The 25996-nt window shown below is 37.6% G+C and overlaps 1 protein-coding gene across 3 annotated transcripts in view; it reads left to right on the top strand.

Moving 5' to 3' along the window:
* SLC25A36 (solute carrier family 25 member 36) overlaps nucleotides 1–11200 on the top strand; it is a 38591-nt gene extending 27391 nt beyond the window's left edge. The window contains exons 6-8 of one of the 3 annotated variants that reach the window (XR_004031274.1): nucleotides 2178–2244; nucleotides 4974–5263; nucleotides 7512–7726. Coding sequence is in view for 2 of the 3 variants with exons in the window: in XM_030816737.1 (XP_030672597.1) it covers nucleotides 2178–2244; nucleotides 4974–5263; nucleotides 7512–7705 (551 nt within the window). In the remaining variant the exon portion in view is untranslated. Of the gene's footprint in view, nucleotides 1–2177; nucleotides 2245–4973; nucleotides 5264–7511 lie in introns of all 3 variants that reach the window. The other 2 variants (XM_030816737.1, XM_003265313.3) reach the window with 2 other exon arrangements.
* The last annotated feature ends 14796 nt before the right edge of the window (nucleotides 11201–25996 follow it).

Genomic DNA, 25996 nt, shown 5'->3' with positions numbered 1-25996 from the left:
GAAGTAGAACTTCTATTTAAAAAAAAAAAACTTAGGTGCTCATCTTCTTTTCAAATAAGTATAATAAGATGAACGAGAATTTTTACCCAGATGGGCTGTTTTTTAAAAAGTTTGATGTAAAGATTCCCAGTTTTAAGCTTTTAAAATTCAATAAAAAGCAAATAGTTTTTCTTAAGATTTCTATAAAATGATTAATAAAAATCATTGTAGTAATGCAGAATATTTTGTTGGTTTATGCTGCTTAGCAGCTTTTTACTAATAAACCCTTAATTTTGCTGTACAGACATTTAGCTATTACAAATATTTAAGTTTACAAAGCAAGAATCATTAAATTGGAGTTTGACCAGAATATTGATATCTGATTGCTTTAAAATATAATTTGAATATCCTAGCCTTTTCATGTAGAAAAATGAAGTTCAAAAGAAGAGAAAAATAATACTCTATAACTTTATTCTCAGTTAAGCTAGAACCATGCAAGAAAATATTTAAACTGGTCTGATAGTTTCATGTTTTTCTTTTCTTTTCCTTTACCAAGAATATATGCATGAAAAGAACCTTTTATTTAAAAAGATGTTCCTGGCAACTTGCTCAACACTTTAAATTTTATCAATTTAGTACCTGCTGATGCGTCTAAAACTGTTGGTCCCATTCTAGTTTTATACTTACATATGTAGTATTAAAAGCACTTAAGAGAAATGTAGACTATATAATCTTTACAAAAGTATTAAAGGAATTATTTAAATTGAATTTGTATCCCATTTATCTTGCTTGCTAAATAGATTTAATTGGAGCATCCATCTGTGTAACGTCTGGCTATTTCTACAATGTTAAAACAGTGGGTTAAGTAAAATTTGAGTTAGTCAGTTACTGACATAGAAAAGAACCCTGTGAGACCAAATTCAGCTTTGTAAACAATTTAGTGTAATTATTTTGCATATGTGGATATACCTTTGAAAGCCAAGAAAGGTTTATAATTGGATCTGTACTATATTAATTTAAAAACAAATTATTCTTAAGTATATTGTAGCATTTCTGTTCCTGTAAGTACTTTACTCATCTTAAATGTACTGATCATTAGCCACCTTTATAAAAATAATGTGCCTGACCCGCTAGTATTTGATAGAAATATTAAAACAGTTAAGATCCTTAAACATTTCTGCATATAAGTTTTTATTGAGTAAAGGTAACTTAACGTAAGTAGTTCTATGAAGTCTGTGCAAATTAAAACCCTGTTTTGTGTAGATGAAGCAATCTTTATAAGTTTCTGTCATCAAGACTGTATTTTGTGTGCTATTTTTCCATAGCTAGGAAGGTGGCAAGTAAAACATATGCACTATCCTACAAACATACTGTTCCAGGTAGATCTTAATTTACTACCTGGAATGAGCCATCTTAGGTGACCACCATTCTGCACCAATACCTAGTACATAATACTTTAGTTTTAAAGTAAACTAGAGCTGTCTTCTACCCTGAGTTTATTCCATGTCTATAAAAGTAAGAGGGAACTTTCAATTTGTAACTTTTTGAACTTTTGAGTTTTTGTATGTGTTTAAGTAGATGACGATAGGCCTGTCCTATTAACCCTAACAAAAACCTTACTGCGATATGGTTATTTTAACAGTATTAGTAAGTTTATATGTAGAAAGTATTCATGGGGCCAAACAACAGTCTATTCCACTATATAATCAACTAAAGATCAAACTATTGGTAAAATTTGACATTTGTGTAGAATTCATTTTGAATGTAGTGATTTGGGATGCTAATCAAACCCCAGGTAACTGTTTTTTTAGCTGGTTTTAAGGATCCCAAGTGCATGCTTTTTAGCCGTAGAATACACAAAATGTCTATGTGTTTGTAGAGATGGATGTCTGAATTCAGCTTAGACAGTAGAGAGCACCCTAAAGGATATTCTAAGTAGGTTGGGAAAGCAATTTATATTCATTTTGCTTTTAAACGAATCTGTTAGTTAAGGACAGAATTTGAGAATTCATATAGATTGGAAGTGAAGACAAATGTTTGTCATATGGATTTGTAAAATGAAAAGTGTAATATATACGTAAATTAGCAGTTTATTTATATACATTTTCTTGAACGTAGATTATCTAATTTTTAAAACCTTAAAGTTAATAGTGAATTCTTCATTTTTACCAGAGTTCATTTTAAACATGTTTGTTTAGGTTTTACTGCAATCACAGCAACCAACCCCATTTGGCTTATAAAGACTCGGTTACAGCTTGATGCAAGGTATGTTAATTCCTTAAAATAAAATTGGTTACAGTGGATTTAACTAATTTTTTTCTACAAAGCTTTTCTTTCCTTTGCTGCTGAATTTGTTTGTTTTTGTAGTTTAATTTTGAAACTTGGGTCTGCCATCAGAAAAAAGATAATGTAAGAGTTGACAATCTGAGCTTTTCCAGGTGAAGAAAGTATGTTATTAATATGTGTTGTTTTGTTTTGTTTTGTTTTGTTTTTAAAATAGTGGCTAGAAAGATTCCGTAGAGAAACAGAAAAGAAAGAAAGAGATAGATTAACCCAGCACAAAAGGTAATACTTTCCCTACATGGGTACTTACAGTTGGCCTCGCAGAAGCTAAATAAGCCACAAGGTCAGCTAGTCTAGACTGAATCTTTGAGGATCATTGCTCAAATTTAGTGACCTTGTGAATAGAGAACCCTAGGCTGACAGACAGTTCTCATGTATCGTCTGTTACCACTGACCACTTTATAATAGCAAGATTCATTCATTCAGCAAATCTATATTAGCAGATACTGCTATGTCTTAGAGATGCACCAGGAAACAGTGGGGACTTATTTTAAATGGAATAATCAAGGAAAGGTTTTTTGAACCCATTTTAAGCAGAGGAACCAATCGGTGCAAACGTCAGAGGTTCTAAAGTGTAGGGCCTTTGGTGTTCTGGGAACTGAGAGTAGGCCAAAAGCAGTGCTGCATAGGGTCTTGCCATCTCAACTCTCCTATTGGCTTTAGAACAGAGACTCTTAAGTAGCGAGATGGTCCTATCTTATATGTTACAGTAGTAATGTTAATGGTTTTAAACTATTTTAGACTTTCAGTCTAGAGTAGGTTCTGTGTATAACATGTTTCCACTGTTTTTATATTTTGGTGTTTGGGAAATAGTGTTATGTCCTATAGGCTTTAAGTAAAACTGATCTAACAAATCATTAACAATTATGCCTGCTTAAATATCTGTTTTCCATCTTCTGTCATGTTGAACTATATACAGTTTGGAAACTTGAAATATCTAATTGTTTCATCTGAAATAGATCTTTTAATGAAATCTTAAGTGTTGTAGCAAAACTCCAAGTTTATTTCTTAAAGCCACATATCTGAAAAGTAATGGTAGCTAAGACTTATTCCAAAGATTAGAAAGTATAAGATGCTAGTCCACATTATTCTATTGTAAACTACCAGAGTTGGGTTTCACTATGTTTAGCGTTGCTCTGTAAGGAATCCAGGAGAAGCATGACTTAAAACTCTTTAATATTATTTTTTTCCACTTATAATTGTAACACAAGCTGGCACAATTCTTAGGCTTGCAGGGTTGGGGAATTGGATAGGGGTGGGGTAATAATGAAAGGTTGACTTGAGGATTCTAGTTTATAAGGCTGAGGGCTGGGTGCAGTGGGTCGTGCCTGTAATCCCAGTGCTTTGAGAGGCCAAGGCAGGAGGATTGCTTGAGGCCAGGAGTTTAAGAACAGCCTGGGCAACATTGCAAGACTTAATCTCTACAAAAAATGCATGCCTGTAATCCTAGCTACCTGGGAGGCTGAGGTGGGAGGATTGCTTGAGCCCAGGAGTTTGAGGCTGCAGTGAGCCATGATTGCACCACAGAGACTCCATCTGTTAAAAAAGAAAAAAAAAAAGAAAAAAATCAATAAAAAAATAAAAATAGCGCTGATATGTCACCTTTCAGGATTTGTATCTCTTTTAACTTTCTTGTGAGGAAGGATCTTTAATGGCAGAAACTAGTTACAGTTGGTTTGTGGATCATTTATCTAATAGATATTCAATATCTAAAGACAATCCATTCATAAAACTGGTGGAATCTGTAGGTAATTAAGTGGATGTTGTAGGTGTGGTTTTATTTTATGTCAGAAACAAGTTAGGTATAGTTTATAAATAGGTAAATTTTCTGTTTTTTTAATAGGTAGCATTTAAACCTCTCTCTTATAGATAAGGTCCTGTTGGGGGAATCAGTGTAAGGTAACAAATATTGTTAAAACTCAAAATTACATGTGTAGGAGATGTTGTATTCTATAACAGTAGGTGCTGCCCCCTTAAGTAGAACTAAGGAAATTGTCTTAGGCAGAGTACTGAATAAACACTTTATAATACTGCATGTTCTCATTTACTAGTCACCAGGGAGACTGATACGGCCATTGCCTTTAAATGATCATAGGGAATTTGACTTACATTCACCCCATCACTTCTTAGGGAGAATATGAGTGGGGTTGAAAGAGATTCCCTCAGGTGCACAGAATTTTAATTAATCATACTGCTTGCTTTATGATATTCTGTCATCATTAGTGTCTCAGTCATTCTATTTGTGTTACTAAATGCAAAGGAAATTCAGCTTTCTTAGAACTGGAATTAATACAATGTGAGGATTTTTGTTTACTTTGTTTTGTTTTTGTCTTGAGCTGCAGTCAGGGTGTATAGTTCCTAAAGGATTTTGTTGCTTATCCCTGCCATGTGAACCCCAATGAGGACATGAGACTGAAGATTCAGTGTAGTGCATTTTGCATTCAGTAAAATAAACTATTTACATATCACCCATTTAATATGACAAATTTGGGACAAAAGAATAGGAAATTAAAATATGAATATTGTTTTAAAATTCTAATTCTTCATGAGTTAAAGAAGGCCATTCTTTATTATTAGAGTGACATTTTATTATATTTTTCTTACTTTATTTAAAAATACCTATCAGTAAGATGTTTCTTTTTGCTTTTCAGGAACCGTGGGGAAAGGCGAATGGGTGCTTTTGAATGTGTTCGTAAAGTGTATCAGACAGATGGACTAAAAGGATTTTATAGGGGCATGTCTGCTTCATATGCTGGTATATCAGAGACTGTTATCCATTTTGTTATTTATGAAAGTATAAAACAAAAACTACTGGAATATAAGACTGCTTCTACAATGGAAAATGATGAAGAGTCTGTGAAAGAAGCATCAGATTTTGTGGGAATGATGCTAGCTGCTGCCACCTCAAAAACTTGTGCCACAACTATAGCATATCCACATGGTAAGAAGAGTTATCTATTAAATCAGAAATATTTTCCCACCCCAGCCAACAGCTCACTTATTAAAGCATTTATAATTTTACTGCATTCTGGTATAAAAAAATACAATTCTTGGGAGTTCATAATGAGATTAAATCTGGTTAAGTAATGTAGGCTCTATTAATAGGTCAGTATTATGCTATCAAATAGCATGGTGGTGATTGAGCATGAGCTCTGAAGTCAGTCAAATTCCAGCCTTACTCACTTCAGCTTGGTGACTTTTGGGCAAGTTTCTAAGTTTTGAAAAAAGCATGGATGTAGGTGCTATACTAGATAGTTTACATACATTACTAATCTACATAAAAATTCTCTAAAGTACTTATTTTCCCCATTATGCTAGAACATAACCAGAATTGTTCTCCTTTTCAAATTGAATACTGAAAAGAAATGTAAACATGAAATAACTTGCCCAAGGTCACATACCTCCTTAATGGTGAAGCCCAAATTTGAATTAAAGTCTGTAATCCCAAAGACCAAGCTATTTTACATTATTTCATGTTGGCAAATAAGTGTGTGTTAGTAATTCCTTTTATTTCTGTATTTAAATTTTATAATAGCCTATTTATTAATAGCTAGATAACTCACTTAAGAATTTATCTGCCACATGTGGAGGTTTTTTGGTAGCTTTTTTGGTTAAGTGTAGCTTTTGATTTTTGCATGTTTAAGATTTGTTTTTTAATGTAAGCGCTTCATTTTTGTTCACTTACACTGATTAATATTTACCGTCTCCATTGTATATCATAGGAAAAATGAGACAGGCCTAAAAAATGTGTATTTGCTCTAATAGTAATTTATGAAACCAACTCTTTAACCAGGTTGGACTGTGAACTTATCTCAGTTTCCTGAAGGAAGTTCCTGACTTTTCTAAAAGAAGTCAAAATAGGACAGTATCAGCAATATTGTTTAGATACTGACCTATGGGGTAGGTTAGGATGGTGGCCTGCTAAGGTGTAAGGAATAGAGTTTTGGGGTCTAAGCAGTCTTTTCCCTTGAAGTGAGATGAGATGATGTCATTACGGGAAGAGGTACAGTTGATAAACAAGATACGTTGTTCTTTTTTTTTTTTTTTTTTTTTTGCGATAGGATCTCACTGTGTCACCCAGGCTTGAGTGCAATCACATGATCATAGCTCCCTGCAACCTTGAACTCCAAGGCTCAATTAATCCTCCTGCCCCAGCCTCCCAAGTAGCTGGGACTATGAGCTCAGGCCACTATGCCCAGCTAATTTTTTAATTTTTAGTGGAGACATAGTCTTGCTGGGTTCCCCAGGCTGGTCTCAAACTCTGGGTTCAAGCGATTCTCCCGCCTCGGCCTCCCAGAATGCTAGTCAGGCATGAGCCACCACACCTGGCCAAACAGGACATTTTGGAGTTAAATATATAAATGGCACGAATCTTTAAGACAGAACAGATTTCAAGTAAATAGTTACAATTGCTGTGGGTTGCTTTAGACTATTTCCCTAGGCCCATCTGGAATACTGTGTTGAAAAAGTTTGAGAAATAGTGGATGTAAAAAAAAGTTAGTTACATAGGAAGCTGTGAATTCTTGTCCCAGCTTCTCCCCACAACTGGCCAAAATTTCTCAGTAGCTCCAATTTCTCACCTTTTAAAATGAGGAAAAATCAGACTGACTGATCTTTAAGGTTCATTCAGCTCTTAAAAATTTATGATTTTTGCTTACCTAATTCGCAGACTGGGTTTTATAGCTGGCAGCTAGTGTTTGGAACATTGTCGGCTTCTTTGTCCACATGATGTTTCACATTCATATATGTGGACTGTTTTGAATAGATTAATAATGCTATTGTTTCTTTGTACTACTCACTTTAAACAAATCTTTTCTGCTTGTTTCTCACTGTATCCTTTTTATATTCATCCTGGATGCCACCTCTTTACTGCCTCTTCACCTTTTCCTCCTTCTCATTTCTATTCTTCCTTTTATCTGTTTATCTAGCGTACAACTAATACTTCTCTTTTGTTATATTGTGTCTTTTTACATTCAAAGACTATAAAGTCTTATAATTAATGTACATGATTTTGGCCATATTAGAAGTTTGATGTTACTATAATGTAACTGGTTTCAATAAGCTACACATTAGAAGCCATCCTTTTTTATCCTGAGCTTACACTTACAGACTGATAAATGCGATGTGCTCAGTTATAATTAGAAGAGTGTAAATTAAATAATGTTTAATTTTATTTCTTTCCTAAACAGAAGTTGTAAGAACAAGACTACGTGAAGAGGGAACAAAATACAGATCTTTTTTTCAGACTCTATCTTTGGTTGTTCAAGAAGAAGGTTATGGGTCTCTTTACCGTGGTCTGACAACTCATCTAGTGAGACAGATTCCAAACACAGCCATTATGATGGCCACCTATGAATTGGTGGTTTACCTACTCAATGGATAGCAGCATGAGGGCTGCTGTACTACAAAAAAAGAAGACCAAAAGATTACAGTGGACCATGGAATATGGAAGCCAGCATGGCAGACAGAAGAAAAATAGTTTGGGAACATGTAACTATTCTAAGTGGAAGTTTTGTTGTAGGAATTATAGTAATCACACCACATTACTTGGCCTTTCAGTAATGTGGGGAAAAAAAAAAAAAAAAAAAAACCTCAGAGCCTCCAAGGAAATGCCTTTAGAAGCACTCGTCTCTCAAAATTGCCATTTTCTCTACCATGTCCACCAGACAGAGTTGGGTTTTGTTGATTTATGGCAGTCTTCTAAACAAAGCCATCTTTAATTTTACATACTGTATTGTAACTATCCAAAGATAGTATTGGCAGTCATAAATTTATAACTTCTGGCTTTTGTTTAATTCCAGTAAAATAACAACAATGACAATGAGATCGTTAGTATTATTTTCACATTTCCCTGAGAGGACCTGGCACAATATTTTAAATTTAATTATTTGGCAGTAGTCACTGTTTTTGACAACCAATGAAATAGCATCTAAATATCTTGTATATTTTTTAGCATCAAAATGTTTTGGTTTCCACTGCTAACAGGTGCTTGATGTTTAGCCTAATGTGGATATTTAAATTGTTAACATACCAAACACACCTGGTAATAGTTTGGGACAAAATAACTAGTAAAATGTTGATTCTTGGCTATTTCACTGACTGTGGCATGTCCTCATGTCTTCTCTAATTTTGTGGTACATGAATGAATGCATTTATCTTTTTAGTGACTTACTAGTTATGAACTTGAATTATCACCTGTTTGTCATACTTAAGTATCATTTACATAAAGTGTAAAAGATTTTTCACCTTTGAATCTTTACCTACTTGTTTTCACATTAAGAATTTGAACTTTTGGGTTTTTTCCAGGTCTATATATAATAGATTACATTTATTTTGTAGAGAAAATAGTAATTTAAAGTTTTGCCATTTTAAGGTGACATTAATATTTGGGACAGTATAAATACTATAGACAAGGGCCCCCTTGCTATCTGCTTTAGCAGGTAGTGACATTAATTGACTTCTAGTTTTGTGTAAATGAACAAACTGCTTTTGACAAGAAATTTATTCTGTCCTAGTTTCCTACGTGGTAAATCATAGAAAGATTCAAGTTCATTTGGGTTAAATGTGCTAACAGGATGTAGCTTTTAAATTTTGCTATTGAGTCAGCTGTACCTTTTAATACTTTAAATGTGTTATTTGTATGGCCCTTATAAAGGTGTTTGCTGTAATTCTGTTAAAAGACTTCGCCTATGCTATACTGGTGTATAAAAACTGCCGCAACTGGATGCCAGTGTGGTACTTGTTTCAGTATACCTGAGCTGTACATTTTGTGCAATGGCTTTATCTAAAAGAATGACGCTTCGTGAAAGCACTTTGTGGCCTTTTTTGGGGGGGAGGGTGAGAGAGTAGGAGAGAATACCATGTTAAGATTAAAAAAAAAAAAAAAAATTGGTCATGTATTAGGCAGAAACAGTGTTCATAACATTTTTCTGGGTTTTAAGTATGTTGTTTCAGAGATCCTTAATATAAATGTTTTAGGTATTCTGTGTACCCTGTTGTGCCCCCAACATTACAGAATATTGCAGCGTGTCATTGCAAGCTTTCTCTGCTGTCACCTGTGAGACATAGTGCCCTGTTAAATTCCCCCACTTTAACTTCCTTGTGATCAACAGTAACTGGATGTTTTTGAGGTGCTTAATTGGAATAAAAATATTCCAATCTATTTGGAGACCAAAGGCAAAATCAGTTTTCTTACCTTTGGAATTATTCATACCTTTTATGGTAAATTTCAGCTTTGATATGTATTATGAGGAACGTACCAAAAACGGGTTTGTAACACATCTGTAGAGAAGGTCTGAATCTATCGTGTTTGCCTTTTCAGGTGCCATTTCTACTGCCTAATACAGTGCCATTTGCCTTGTGAAGACCCATAAACATTCATTGTGTTGAATGTAAGATAGAGACTCTTCCCTAGTCTTACTGATCTCAGTACCCCACAAATGATTAAGAATGATATGAAAACCAGCAGCTAAGGAACATCTTATTATTTAGTTGTAGCATATTCATAACAAGTGTCCTTCAAGGATGAACATATATTCTCTTTCTATTTGTATTTAGCGAGTAAAACTTGTGTTGACCGTTAGTGCATTATATTCAGCTTTTAACAGTATTATGTATGTACTGGAAAGAAAAGAAATCTTAGAGTCTTGGACATTGTTTATTTGTGCAACAACTAGAAAGGAGCAATGAAGTTTATTTCAGTTGTATTTTTCCCTAAGCACAATCTGCAATAATTTATGTATGACAGAGATAATTCAAAAAGGACAACTATATATAAAAGTTGTATATAAAGTTTGTCTCTGAAATATTTCTTTGAAGTTTTTAAAAAATTGACTCATGTTTAAAAACAAAAACATATTCAAAGCATTGGACTTTTTTGACTTGTTTTCATCTGTTTATCATGACTTTTTTATTTCTGGTGTAGAGGTAGTCCACATTATTTAGATTGTTGTACTTTTAAATTTCAAAGTTCAAATCTGAAGAATTAGCAATTGTGATTTCGGGATACCATGCAGTGGTTTTAATCCCAAGAAAAAAACTATCACCAAAAGTTGGTTTGATTCTCATTATGTAACTTTGTAGAACCATCCTTTCTAGATGGGTCTGCCACAGTGGATTTGTAACTTTGAAGTCAGGATGGAATATCATTAGATTATCTGTGGAATAGCATTACTATGTTAGGACCAGCAGAGTTTGGGTTGGTAAAAATAATGTTTACTCTATTACTGGGTTACAAACATCTCAGCATTTTTAGATTGGTTTTAAATCACTAAAAATATTTATTCGGATTTGAAGGATTTAAGTGCTAAAAATCCATTTCTTGCCCTTCAAGAATTGTCCATGCCTGCCTTTTGTTGTTTACATGCTCTTCTGCCCGGACTGTTAGTAATCTAGGGACCCCCTTTGGATCTGATGAGTACAGTTCAGCCTTTTCTCCTCAAATGACTTTAACATTCCTAAGAATATGGGTATTTCTGAATGATTTAAATTTAAGGAATTTTAATACATAAAATACAGTGTACAAACTTTCTGCCCACTCAGATCTCTTCTCCATGATGTACTTAGTATTTCCCATTAACCTACACACTGACTTTTATGCTACTCCTTGTAGAAACAAAATTCTGGTTTGACTCAGTTTTTGTGTTTATAAACTTTTGGAATGTGTACCCCCGTGTATGTGAACAATTATGACCTATCAGTCATAGCTAAATAGTGAACCTCAAAAGTGTTAACTTTTGACTATTCGTGTGAGGTTTGGTATCTTGCATTTATGTACATGGCTGTAAATTATGTGCATTTACTCTGTATTTATGTTATCTAGCTGACTTTTACTTGAATTGTTCAAATTTTAAAAAATTAAAATACACTTATGAAAATACGGCTTTTTCTGTAATATATCAACAAAATTTTATTGAGAATATAATCACACTTTCTTGGATTATCCTATGTGTGGAACAAAAATCCGCTGCCATTTTCAAGTTAAGTTTTAGGCTCGTTTGATTCAGTCAGCAAACCTTATCTTGAGCACTTTGTATCTATTAGATCTAGTGATGTCTGAAGGAACCAAAAGGTCAAGTAATCCAGCTCCCTCAGTGTAGAAAGAAATCTTGCATATCTTCCACAGGTTTATTGACTTTTGTCCAACACTTTTCATGTTTTAATTTCAGCCTTTGTGAAAGTTGATATTAAAAATACAGAGGTGAGAACTTGTTAGAATAACCAAATGAATCCACATGTTAGATCAAAATACAAATGACACAGATAAAATGCTATGTAGTGCCTATTCTCTTTACATTTTGTCTATTTTATTTAAGTTTTTCTGAATTGTAGTCAACATCAAACATTGTCCAGTCTTGTAGGTGAGGAAACCAGGACAAAATATCTTTTGTATTTCAATATTAACATAAATCTGAAATTGTTGGTTCTACTAATAGTACTCTGCACTGAAGGCACTGGCAAAATAATGGTTAAGATTGAGCACAAGTGTTCCAAGTTGTGTGTATGTGTTTATTACTGAACACTGGGAGCCATGATAGAGGAAGTAATTTGTGAGTTCATGATTTCTTAAGGTTCTAGTGTGACATCTATACAACTGATAAAACTCAGGAAAGCAAAATGTAATTAAATGTTCCCCCAGCCCCCCCTTTTATATATATATATATATATATATATATATATATATATACACACACACACACACACACACACAAGAGTTTCACTCTTGACACCCATGCTGGAGTGCAATGACGTGATCTCAGGTCACTGCAACCTCTGCCTCAGCCTGACTTCCCTTCTGTTTCTTTATTTTTGCACTGTATAGACCAGCTGACTGCCTTAATATGTGTTGAATCAATTCAAGATTTATGTTCATAGAGTGCTGTGTTTACACAGTGGTTTCATGTGATTTCTTAATAGCCTATAGATGCAATAAATACAGAGGAATATTAGTTACAACTGGGCTTTTTGACTTGAGTGCTCTGAATCTTAGTCCTGTGTTTTTTTATTTACTACACTAGGTTATTCACCAGCACTTGACAATAGATTGATGTTTTAGAAACTTCATTCTAAAGGAAAGATGGATAGAAGTTGGCTCTGAATGAAACATTAGGAAGTAATCAGAAACAGTTGAATACATAAGAACAGTATGAACTGTCTAGAAGCTAACGTATATAGACCTTAGGTTACATCCTGAGGCCAGTGGGGAACCTCTCAAAAGTTTTTTTCTCCCAAAGAATGATTAGCAACATCCTAGAAAGCCAGACTTAATGGATACTAGTTTGTCTTATGTAAGTTGCTCTTAACTAATACTGTCTATGAGCCTCGGGAGTGTCAGAAGGTGATCTGTGTTCCCTGAAAGTATTAATTCTTTTAGCAAAATCTTGGTTGCATGGAGAAAATGGCATTTTAACTAGGCTTTGAAACATAAAAATTTTACAGGCTGATGTGGGGAGGGGCTTTCTTTGTTAAAGGTCAAAGTGTTTTAGCCCAAGTAAGGAAAAATAACCCATTTTCTTTTGTTCTTATCTCCTAGGAATTGACTCAAAAGGTGTAAATTTCTTGAGATTTTAAAACCAGGGGTAGACCAGGATTCCAAACCTAATCTAACTCAGGAGCTTATCAAATCCAACCAAACAATTTAGTACTAGACCCCTGATTTTCTGTTTCCCAGTCCCTTCCCTGCTCTTCCAATGCACTGTAGAATTACTCCTTGAGTCATTGTCAAGGATAAATAGCCCTAACGTTCTTCAACCATTACTTCTGAATCTTACCTTTTAAGGTTCTCCAATATGATCGATCTCCTTAGTATGAACTTAAGTGTTTCAGTGGCCCAGACTATTTGATCTATACCTTCCTAAATTAGATACTGATTTTTAGGGTGTGCTTTTTGTTGTTTTCCTAACTTGGAAAAATTGTGCTGGAGCAACTGGACATCAATATGAATTAAAATGAAGCACTATTTCACCTCCACAATCCAATCACCTCCCGCCAGAACCCCCACTTCCAAAATTGGAGATTACATTTCAGTATGAGATTTGGGCAGGGACACACATCCGAACTGTCACCGTACATTTAAGATTTGTTCATGTTAAGCATTTTTAACCTAATGCAAAATAAAAGCATAAACTAGATACTTATCTCTTTAAAATACGTTGCCCAGAAGACAGCAAAGAGGTAAGAAGAGGACTATATGGAAAAAAAGTTAGGTATCATGGAGAATGGGATAAGTATGTCTAATGTACTTCTGATCGGAGTTCCAGAGTAAACGGAGAGGATGGAGAAGAGACAATATTTTAAAAGGTAATTGGAGGCCAGGCACGGTGGCTCACGCCTGTAATCCCAGCACTTTGGGAGGCCGAGGCGGGCGGATCACTTGAGGTCAGGAGTTCGAGACCAGTCTGGCCAACATGGTGAAACCCTGTCTCTACTAAAAATAAAAAAATTAGTCGGGTGTGGTGGCGGGCCCCTGTAATCCCAGCTACTGGGGTGGCTGAGGCAGGAGAATCACTTGACCCCAGGAGGCGGAGGTTGCAGTGAGCTGAGATTGCACCACTGCACTCCAGTCAAGGCAGCAAAGGGAGACTCCGTCTCAAAAAAAAAAGTAATTGGAAAACTCCCAGCGATGATGATAAACATGAATCCATAACTCCATGAATCAAAATGCATTCTAAATAAGATTAAAACATGCCTATAAACATTGTAGTGAAATGGAAGAATAGCAAAACAAAGATACTGATTTCTGCTACCTAGATGATGGGTTAGGAACGAGGGTGAAATAATAAAGACATCAGAAAAAAAAGGATGTGCTTTAGGCAGAAGGAATGTGATACCAGAAGAACTAAGATGGAAGAAAAAAAGGCAAAACAGGTGGGCAAGTGCAAAAGGTGATTTACCATATAAAAAGTAACAAGTAAAATATACACAATAGGCTGGGCGTAGTGGCTCACACCTGTAATCCCAGCACTTTGGAAGGCCAAGGCAGGAGGATCACCTGAGGTCAGGAGTTCGAGACCAGCCTGACCAACATGGTGAAACCCTGTCTCTACTAAAAATACAAAAATTAGCTGGGCATGGTGGCAGGCACCTGTAATCCCAGCTACTCGGGAGGCTGAGGCAGGAGAATCATTTGAACCCGGGAGGTGGAGGTTGCAGTGAGCCAAGAGCGCACCACTGCACTCCAGCCTGGGCCACAGAGCAAGACTCCGTTTCGGGGTAAAAAAAAAAAAAAAAAAAAAAAAAATATATATATATATATATATATATATACACACACAATATAGTCTATTACAATTTAATGAAAGTAAGGAGGGAGAGAAATGGAGTTAAAGAGTTCTACAAAGCATTGTGTTATCCAGGAAGAAGATGAAGACTAATTTTAATTTTTGTTAAGTATACATACGGTAATAAGTAGGGTAACCATAAAGAGCATAAATAGTGTAACTAGTATACTTGTAGAAGGAGAAAACATGAAAGAATTCTTTTTTAAAAATCAGTTCAAAGGAAGGCCAGAAAGGAGAAGCAGTATGAAATAATACAGTTTTAAATCCAAATCTATCAGTACCATTGACCCTTGAACAACACAGGTTTGAACTGCAAGGGTTTGCTAATACACAGATTGTTTTCAATAAATATATTGAAACATTTTTTGGAGATTGTAACAATTTGGGGGAAAAAATTCACAAACTATGTAGCCTAGAGGTAACAAAAAAATTAAGAAAAAGTTTCATATGTGTTCCATGACAGAGCCATATATGCAGACACGGAAAGAGCCTAGAAATCAAAGAATGAGGCAAATAAATCCAGTTTGTCAGTACAGGGTGATTGGTTTAGAGAACTTACCAACAGAAGCATGGTCTTGGGCCATTGCAAGACAGATAGAGCTTTGCTATTACCCTCAGCCCCAGGGCTTTATACCATAGAAAAAGGGGGTACATGCTCTGTGCAAGACAGTGAGAGACCACCCTCCAGAACAGGCAAGAGAATCCTGTGTGCATCATAGCCTATAATTTGTGCAATAGCATTAAGGTTGCTTTGATCTAAAGGCAAGATTTATAGTGAGTACATGCTCTTACATTAAGGATAGTAAATAAAGTGAAATCAGGAGGCATTCATGAGACTGGGGTCTATCATAAGTCAACACGATGGATTAGCATCCAAGGTGGTGTCACTTGTGTCTCCACAGTATGTGATGAATGCATGAAATAATTGTAGATAGTACTTTATAATTTACTACCATAGAATATATACAAATCTATTTTAAAAAGTCAAAATTTATCAAAATTTATGCTCACAAACAAACCATACATGGTGCCATTCACAGTCCAGAGCAATGTAAGCAAATGTAAAGAGGCAGGATTATAACCATATAAAATTAACTAGTACATACTTTACTACTGTAATAATTTTATAGCCACCTCTTGTTGCTATTGTGGTGAGCCCAAGTATTGCAAGTATCCATTTAAAATGCCGTGTGACATGACACTAGTCATCTCAAATGAGCAGTTCCTCTCTCCAGTAAATTGTTCATTGCAGTAAAAAGTGGTCTGTCTTGGTTCTCAGGTATTTTTTGTAGTGTTTAGTGCAATACCATAAACGTTGAGTAACACCATTAGACTCATGCAAAATACAACTATAAGTGCTGGAAGTGCTCCCAAGAAGCAGAGAAATGCATGACATTACAAGAAAAAGTTTAATTGCTTGATGTGTGCTATAGATTGAGGTCCGCAGCTGCATTGGCCTGCCATTCAAGATAAATTAATCTAGCTAAGGACCGTTGTACAAAAAGAAAAAGAAATTTTTGAAGCCATGGCTGTGGCTACACCAGTAGGTGTGAAAACCTGGCACTTTTTTTGTGAAATACTTTTTTATCTCATTGCAAATGCAGCTTTTATGTGAGGCAGGATTGCTATAAAAAAGGCATTACCTATAGACTAATAGGATTTGAGAAAAGGTGAAGTCACTATATGGCAACTTAAAACAAAAGGAAAATGAGGGGTCTAAAGCTGGAGAATGCAATGCCAGCAAAGGATGGTTTGATAATTTTGGAAGAGATTTGGCTTTAAAATTGTCAAGATAACAGAAGAAGCAGCTTCTGCCAACCAAGAGACAGCACACACATTCCCAGAAACCATTAGAAAAATCATTGAGGAGAAAGGATAGCTGCCTACACAGGTTTTTATTTTGTATTATTTCCATTTTTGTTTTCTAGAGAGTGAGTCTTGCTCTGTCACTTAGGCTGGAGTGTGATGGTGCAATCATGGCTCACTGTAAACTTGAATTGCTTCTGGGCTCAAGCAATTCTCTCACCTCAGCCTTTCAAGTAATTAGGACCATAGGCATGCATGACCAGGCCCTGCTAATTTTTTTTTTTTTTTTTTTTTTTTTTGTAGAGACAGGGTCTTGCTATGTAACCCAGGCTTTGAACAGGTTTTTAATGCAGACAAAAGTGCCCTATTATGGGGGATAAATGCCACAAAAGAGATTAATTAGTAAGGAAGGGAAGTGAGCACCAGGATTTAAGGCTGGAAGGGATAGGCTAACTCTACTGATGTGTGCAAATGTAGTTAGGTTTATGATCAGGACTGTCCTTACCTATAAAAGCTGCTAGCCCCCAAGCTTTAAAGGGACAAGTTAAAACTTAGCTGCCAGTCTTCTAGTTGTACAACAAGAAGGCCTGGACAAGAAGAACCCTTTTTCTGAACTGGTTCCATCAATGCTCTGTCCCTGAATTCAGGAAGTACCTTGTCAATAAGGGACTGCCTTTTCTTCTTCCTTTTTTTTTTTAAATTTTAAGTTCTGGGATACATGTGCAGAACATGCAGGTTTGTTGCATAAGTATACATGTGCCATGGTGGTTTGCTACACCTATTAACCCATCATCTAGGTTTTAAGCTCCATATGCATTAGGTATTTGTCCTAATGTTCTCCCTCCCCTTGCCCCCTACTCCCCGGGGACTGCCTTTTAAAGCTCTTATGATATTGGATAATGCCTCTGGCCACCCATGAGTTCAACCCGATGAATTCAATACCAAGGTCATCAAAGTGGTCTACCTGCCCCAAAGACAATGTCTCTACATCAGCCACTGACCACCAGATCATCAGAGATCTGGGGGTCATAAGGTTTAAGGTTAATTAAACACAGTATTCTGTGGAAGGGATTGTCAATGCTGTGGAAGAGAACTCTGACAGACAGAACATCATGAAAGCCTAGAAGAATTACACTATTGAAAATGCCATTGCTGTTGACATATTCTTAGATTGTTTCAGGTATTTCGGCCCTATGACATATTTTTTATAGACATCAGATTTTCAAGACAATCTAGTTAAGACAATTCATTTAGATTGTCTTATTACTTGAAACAGGAAATTCCTGCTGGAGAAAACTGTGTCCAGATCTTGTGCATGAATTCGGAGGATTCATGACATAGCCAATCACAGATATCATGAAAGAGACTGTGGCTGTGGGCAAAACAGATAGGGGCTGAAGAGTTTTAAGACACAGATCTTGGAGAAATTCAAGAGCAAATAGACACCATGCCAGAGGAATTAAGAGAAGGTGACTTCACAGAGATAAGTGCTTCCAAACCAGTGCCAGATGATAAGGATGAAGATGTAGAGGAGGCAGTGACAGAAAACAACTTGGCATTAAGCAATCTGGCAGAAGGATTCTGATTATTCAAGACTACTTTTGACTTCTTTTACAACATGGAGCATTCTATGATACCAGCAATGAAGCCAAAGCAAAAGGTGAAAGGAGAATTCGTACCTGATATAGTTAGGATATTTGTGTCCTCCAAATCACAATTTGATCGCTAGTATTGAAGGTGAGGCCTAGTGAGAGGTGTTTGGAAATAGGGGCCCATCCCTCATGAATGGCTTGGTGCCCTCCCCACAGCAATGATTGAGTTCTCATTTCGTTACATCATGAGAGCTGGTGGTTTAAAAGAGTGTGGCATCCCTCACCTTGCTTTCTCTTGCTCTCTCTCTCACCATGTGACACACTGGCCCCCCTTCCCCTTCAACCACAACTGGAAGCTTCCTGAGGCCCTCACCAGAAGCAGATGCTGGTTCCATGCTTTCTGTACAGTCTGCAGGACCATAGCCATATAAACCTTGTTTTCTTTATAGATTACACAGCTCAGGTATTCCTTTACAGGAACACAAAATGGACTAAGTGTCATACAGTAACATTTTTAGAGAAATGAAAAAGCAAAAATGAAGGGGCAGTTCCAAGATCGCCAAATAGGAATAGCTCCAGTCTACAGCTCCCAGTGTGAGCAATGCAGAACATGGGTGATTTCTGCATTTCCAACTGAGGTACCGGGTTCATCTCACTGGGGCTTGTTGGACAGTGGGTACAGGAGAGTGGGTGCAGCCCACCAAGCATGAGCCAAAGCAGGGTGAGCATCGCCTCACCCGGGAAGAGCAAGGGGTCAGGGAATTCCCTTTCCCAGCCAAGGGAAGCCGTAAAGGATGGCACCTGGAAAATCGGGTCACTCCCACCCTAATACTGTGCTTTTCCAATGGTCTTAGCAAATGGTACACCAGGAGATTATATCCCGCACCTGGCTTGGAGGGTCCCATGCCCACAGAGCCTCACTCATTGCTAGCACAGCAGTCTGAGATCGATCTGCAAGGCAGCAGCGAAGCGAAGCTGGGAGAGGGGGGCCCCACATTGCTGAGGCTTGAGTAGGTAAACAAAGTGGCTGGGAAGCTTGAACTGGGTGGGGCCCACTGCAGCTCAAGGAGGCCTGCTTGCCTCTGTAGACTCCACCTCTAGGGGCAGGGCACAGCCAAACAAAAGGTAGCAGAAACCTCTGCAGACTTAAATGTCCCTGTCTGACAGCTTTGAAGTGAGTAGTGGTTCTCCCAGCATGGAGTTTGAGATCTGAGAACAGACAGACTGCCCCTTCAAGTGGGTCCCTGACCCCCGAGTAGCCTAACTGGGAGGCACCCTCCAGTAGGGGCAGACTAACACCTCACACAGCCACATACCCCTCTGAGATGAAGCTTCCAGAGGGACGATCAGGCAGCAACATTTGCTGTTCAGCAATATTCACTGTTCTGCAGGCTCCACTGCTGATACCCAGGCAAACAGGGTCTGGAGTGGACCTCCAGCAAACTCCAGTAGACCTGCAGCTGAGGGTCCTGACTGTTAGAAGGAAAACTAACAAACAGAAAGGACATCCACACCAAAACCCCATCTGTATGTCACCATCATCAAAGACTAAAGGTAGATAAAACCACTCAAATGGGGAAAAAACAGCAGAAAAGCTGAAAATTCTAAAAATCAGAGCACCTCTCCCCCTCCAAAGGAACACAGCTCCTCACCAGCAATGGAACAAAGCTGGATAGAGAATGACTTTGACGAGTTGAGAGAAGAAGTCTTCAGACAATCAAACCTCTCCGAGCTAAAGGAGGAAGTTTGAACCCATCACAAAGAAGCTAAAAACCTTGACAAAAGATTAGACGAATTGCTAGTTAGAAAAACCAGGGTAGAGAAGTCCTTAAATGACTTGACGGAGCTGAAAAACATGGCATGAGAACTACGTGACAAATGCACAAGCTTCAGTAGCCAATTTGATCAACTGGAAGAAAGGCTACCAGTGATTGAAGATCAAATGAATGAAATGAAGTGAGAAGGGAAGTTTAGAGAAAAAAGAGTAAAAAGAAATGAACAAAGCCTCCAAGAAATATGGGACTATGTGAAAAGACCAAATCTACATCTGATTGGTGTACCTGAAAGTGACGGGGAGAATGGAACCAAATTGGAAAACACTCTGCAGGATATTATCCAGGAGAACTTCCCCAACCTAGCAAGGCAGGCCAACATTCAAATTCAGGAAATACAGAGAATGCCACAAAGATACTCCTCGAGAAGAGCAACTCCAAGACACATAATTGTCAGATTGACCAAAGTTGAAATGAAGGAAAAAATGTTAAGGGTAGCCAGAGAGAAAGGTCGGGTTACCTACAAAGGGAAGTCCATCAGACTAACAGCTGATCTCTCAGCAGAAACTCTACAAGCCAGAAGAGAGTGGGGGCCAATATTCAACATTCTTAAAGAAGAGAATTTTCAACCCAGAATTTCATATCCAGCCAAACTAAGCTTCATAAGTGAAGGAGAAATAAAATCCTTTACAGACAAGCAAATGCTGAGAGATGTCACCACCAGGCCTGCCCTACAAGAGCTCCTGAAGGAAGCACTAAACATGGAAAGGAACAACCAGTACCAGCCACTGCAAAAACAAGCCAAATTGTAAAGACCATCGATGCTAGGAAGAAACTGCATCAACTAACAAGCAAAATAACCAGCTAACATCATAACGACAGGATCAGATTCACACATAACAATATTAACCTTAAATGTAAATGGGCTAAATGCTCCAATTAAAAGACATAGACTGGCAAATTGGATAAAGAGTCAAGACCCATCAATGTGCTGTGTTCAGGAAACCCATCTCACCTGCAGAGACACACATGGGCTCAAAATAAAGGGATGGAGGAAGATCTACCAAGCAAATGGAAAGCAATAAATAAGTAAATAAATAAAATAAGAGCAGGGGTTGCAATCCTAGTCTCCGATAAAATGGACTTTAAACCAACAAAGATCAAAAGAGACAAAGAAGGCCATTACACAATGGTAAAGGGATCAATTCAACAAGAAATCCAAAACATATATGCACCCAATACAGGAGCACCCAGATTCATAAAGCAAGTCCTTAGAGACCTACAAAGAGACTTAGACTCCCCGCCTCTGCCCGGCCACCCATCATCTGGGAAGTGAGGAGCGCCTCTGCCCGGCCGCCCCATCTGGGAAGTGAGGAGCGCCTCTGCCCGGCCGCCCCATCTGGGAAGCGAGGAGCGCCTCTGCCCGGCCACCCCATCTGGGAAGAAGTGAGGAGCGCCTCTGCCCGGCCGCCCCGTCTGGGAAGTGAGGAGCGCCTCTGCCCGGCCACCCCATCTGGGAAGAAGTGAGGAGCGCCTCTGCCCGACCGCCCCGTCTGGGAGGTCTACCACAGAGGCCAGAAGCAATGTGAGGGCTGGACGTGGTGGCTCACGCCTGTAGTCCCGGCGCTCTGGGAGGCCGAGGCGGGTTGATCACTTCAGGCTAGGAGTTCGAGACCAGCCTGGCCAACATGGCGAAACATATGAAAAATACAACAGACAAACCAACCAACCAACCCAGCGACAACAAAACAGGTCTACCCTGGAGTCATACTCTAATTTTTTCTATTTTCCTCCATTTCTGATCCTTTATCCCACTTTCTTTTTCTTCCTCTTCCTTCTCCTTCTTCTTAGTCAAATAGAGGATTGAGTTATTATCATTGATCCATACAAAGTCCCTCTCTCATTCATTTTCTTTAATTCCCACTCCCCATTTCTATTCCCCGTCTTCCCATGTGCAACCTTCCTAATATGTTTGATACGCATCTTTTTGTTTGTATGTATTTTTAGAAAATGTTTATTGTTTTGTGTGAAAAAAACTTAATAAAAATAAAAAAGAGACTTAGACTCCCACACAATAATAATGGGAGACTTTAACACCCCACTGTCAACATTAGACAGATCAATGAGAGAAAGTTAACAAGGATATCCAGGAATTGAACTCAGCTCTGGACAAGGGGACCTAATAGACATCTACAGAACTCTCCATCCCAAATCAACAGAATATACATTCTTCTCAGCACCACATCACACTTATTCCAAAATTGATCACATAGTTGGAAGTAAAGCACTCCTCAGCAAATGTAAAAGAACAGAAATTGTAAAAAACTGTCTCTCAGACCACAGTGCAATCAAACTAGAACTCAGGATTAAGAAACTCACTCAAAACTGCTCAACTACATGGAAACTGAACAACCTGCTCCTGAATGACTACTGGGTACATAACGAAATGAACACAGAAATAAAGATGTTCTTTGAAACCAATGAGAACAAAGACACAACATACCAGAATCTCTGGGACACTTTTAAAGCAGTGTGTAGAGGGAAATTTATAGCACTAAATGCCCACAAAAGAAAGCAGGAGAGATCTAAAATTGACATCCTAACATCACAATTAAAAGAACTAGAGAAGCAAGAGCAAACACATTCAAAGGTAGCAGAAGGCAAGAAATAACTAAGATCAGAGCAGAACTGAAGGAGATAGAGACACAAAAAACCCTTCAAAAAAAATAAATGAATCCAGGAGCTGGTTTTTTGAAAAGATCAACAAAATTGATACACCACTAGCAAGACTAATGAAGAAAAGAGAGAAGAATCAAATAGACTCAAAGGGGATATCACCACCGATCCCACAGAAATACATACTACCATCAGAGAATACCATAAACACCTCTACACAAATAAACTAGGAAATCTAGAAGAAATGGACAAATTCCTCGACACATACACCCTCCCAAGACTAAACCAGGAAGAAGTTGAATCTCTGAATAGACCAATAACAGGCTCTGAAATTGGGCAATAATTAATAGCCTACCAATCAAAAAGAGTCCAAGACCAGATGGATTCACAGCCAAATTCTACCAGAGGTACAAGGAGGAGCTGGTACCATTCCTTCTGAAACTATTCCAATCAATAGAAAAAGAGGGAATCCTCCCTAAATCATTTGATGAGGCCAGCATCATCCTGATACCAAAGCCTGGCAGAGATACAACAAAAACAGAGAATTTTAGACCAATATCCCTGATGAACATCGATGCAAAAATCCTTAATAAAATACTGGCAAACCGAATCCAGCAGCACATCAAAAAGCTTATCCATTATGATCAAGTGGGCTTCATCCCTGGGATACAAGGCTGGTTCAACATATGCAAATCAATAAACGTAATCCAGCATATAAACAGAACCAACGACAAAAACCACATGATTATCTCAACAGATGCAGAAAAGGCCTTGACAAAATTCAACAGCGCTTCATGCTAAAAAACTCTCAGTAAATTAGGTATTGATGGGACATATCTCAAAATAATAAGACCTAGTAATGACAAACCCACAGCCAATATCATACTGAATGGGCAAAAACTAGAAGCATTCCCTTTGAAAACTGGCACAAGAAAGGGATGCCCTCTCTCACCACTCCTATTCAACATAGTGTTGGAAGTTCTGGCCAGGGCAATCAGGCAGGAGAAAGAAATAAAGGGTATTCAATTAGGAAAAGAGGAAGTCAAATTGTCCCTGCTTGCAGATGACATGATTGTATATTTAGAAAACCCCATCATCTCAGCCCAAAATCTCCTTAAGCTGATAAGCAACTTCAGCAAAGTCTCAGGATACAAAATCAATGTGCAAAAATCACAAGCATACTTATACACCAATAACAGACAAACAGAGGGCCAAATCATAAGTGAACTCCCATTCACTATTGCTTCAAAGAGAATAAAATACCTAGGAATCCAACTTACATGGGACGTGAAGGACCTCTTCAAGGAGAACTACAAACCACTGCTCAACGAAATAAAAGAGGACACAAACAAACGGAAGAACATTCCATGTTCATGGATAGGAAGAATCAATATTGTGAAAATGGCCATACTACCCAAGGTAATTTATAGATTCAATGCCATCCCCATCAAGCTACCAATGACTTTCTTCACAGAATTGGAAAAAACTACTTTAAAGTTCATATGGAACCAAAAAAGAGCCGGCATTGCAAAGACAATCCTAAGCCAAAAGAGCAAAGCTGGAGGCATCACACTACCTGACTTCAAACTATACTGCAAGGCTACAGTAACCAAAACAGCATGGTACTGGTACCAAAACAGAGATATAGACCAATGGAACAGAACAGAGCCCTCAGAAATAATACCACACATCTACAACCATCTGATCTTTGACAAACCTGACAAAAACAAGAAATGGGGAAAGGATTCCCTATTTAATAAATGGTGCTGGGAAAACTGGCTAGCCATAAGTAGAAAGCTGAAACTGGATCCCTTCCTTACACCTTATACAAAAATTAATTCAAGATGGATTAAAGACTTACATGTTAGACCTAAAACCATAAAAACCCTAGAAGAAAACCTAGGCAATACCATTCAGGACATAGGCATGGGCAAGGACTTCATGTCTAATATACCAAAAGCAATGGCAACAAAAGCCAAAATTGGCAAATGGAATCTAATTAAACTAAAGAGCTTCTGCATAGCAAAAGAAACTACAATCAGAGTGAACAGGCAACCTAAAAAATGGGAGAAAAATTTTGCAATCTACTCATCTTACAAAGGACTAATATCCAGAATCTACAAAGAACTTAAACAAATTTACAAGAAAAAAACAAACAACCCCATCAAAAAGTGGGCGAAGGATATGAACAGACATTTCTCAAAAGAACACATTTTTGCAGCGAAAAGACACATGAAAAAATGCTCATCATCACTGGCCATCAGAGAAATGCAAATCAAAACCACAATGAGATACCATCTCACACCAGTTAGAATGGCCATCATTCAAAAGTCAGGAAATAACAGGTACTAGAGAGGATGTGGAGAAATAGGAACACTTTTACACTGTTGGTGGGACTGTAAACTAGTTCAACCATTGTGGAAGACATTGTGGCGATTCCTCAAGGTTCTAGAACTAGAAATACCATTTGACCCAGGCATCCCATTACTGGGTGTATACCCAAAGGATTATAAATCATGCTGCTATAAAGACACATGCACACGTATGTTTGTTGAGGCACTATTCACAATAGCAAAGACTTGGAACCAACCCAAATGTCCATCAATGATAGACTGGATTAAGAAAATGTGGCACATATACACCATGGAATACTATGCAGCCATAAAAAAGGATGAGGTCATGTCCTTTGTAGGGACATGGATGAGGCTGGAAACCATCATTCTCAGCAAACTATCACAAGGACAAAAAACCAAACACTGCATGTTCTCACTCATAGGTGGGAATTGAACAATGGGAACACTTGGACACAGGAAGGGGAACATCCCACACCAGGGCCTGTCGTGGGGTAGGGGGAGTCGGGGGGAGGGATAGCATTAGGAGATATACCTAATGTAAATGGTGAGTTAATGGGTGCAGCATACCAACATGGTACATATGTAACAAACCTGCACATTGTGCACATGTACCCTAGAACTTAAAGTATAATAAAAAAAGAAAAAGAAAAAATGCCAGACAGAAATTATGATGTACTTCTATAGAGTTTATACTGAGTGTGCCAGCCTCTCCTGCCTCCCCTTCCATTCCCTCTACCTCTTGTGCCTCTGACACCTGAGACAGCAAGACCAGCCCCTTCTTTCTCCTCCTCCTCCTCATACTAAACATCAAAATGACGAGGATAAAGACCTTTATGTTGATCTGCTTTCACTTAATAGTAAGTTTATTTTCTCTTCCTTGTGATTTTCTTTTCTCTTAATTTATTGTAAAATACAGTATATAATATTTAACATATGAAATGTGTGTTGATCAACCGTTTATGTCATTGGTAAGTCTTCTAGTTGACAGTAGACTATAAGTACTTTAGTTTGGGGGAGTCAAAAGTTACACATGGATGTTTAACTGTGTGGGGGTTCGGTGCCCCTAACCTCAACATTATTCAAGTGCCAAACTATAGTTACATTAAATGGGAATGGACCAAATATTCTGATTTAAAGATTATCAGACAGGATTTTGAAACTACAACAACCAACAAACTATTTGTAAGAGACATGGC

This window comes from Nomascus leucogenys, chromosome 8, assembly GCF_006542625.1.
Source record: "Nomascus leucogenys isolate Asia chromosome 8, Asia_NLE_v1, whole genome shotgun sequence".
Lineage (NCBI taxonomy): Eukaryota > Metazoa > Chordata > Mammalia > Primates > Hylobatidae > Nomascus > Nomascus leucogenys.
Note: the sequence above shows the minus strand (reverse complement) of the source record. Positions and strands in the feature narration are given on the sequence as shown.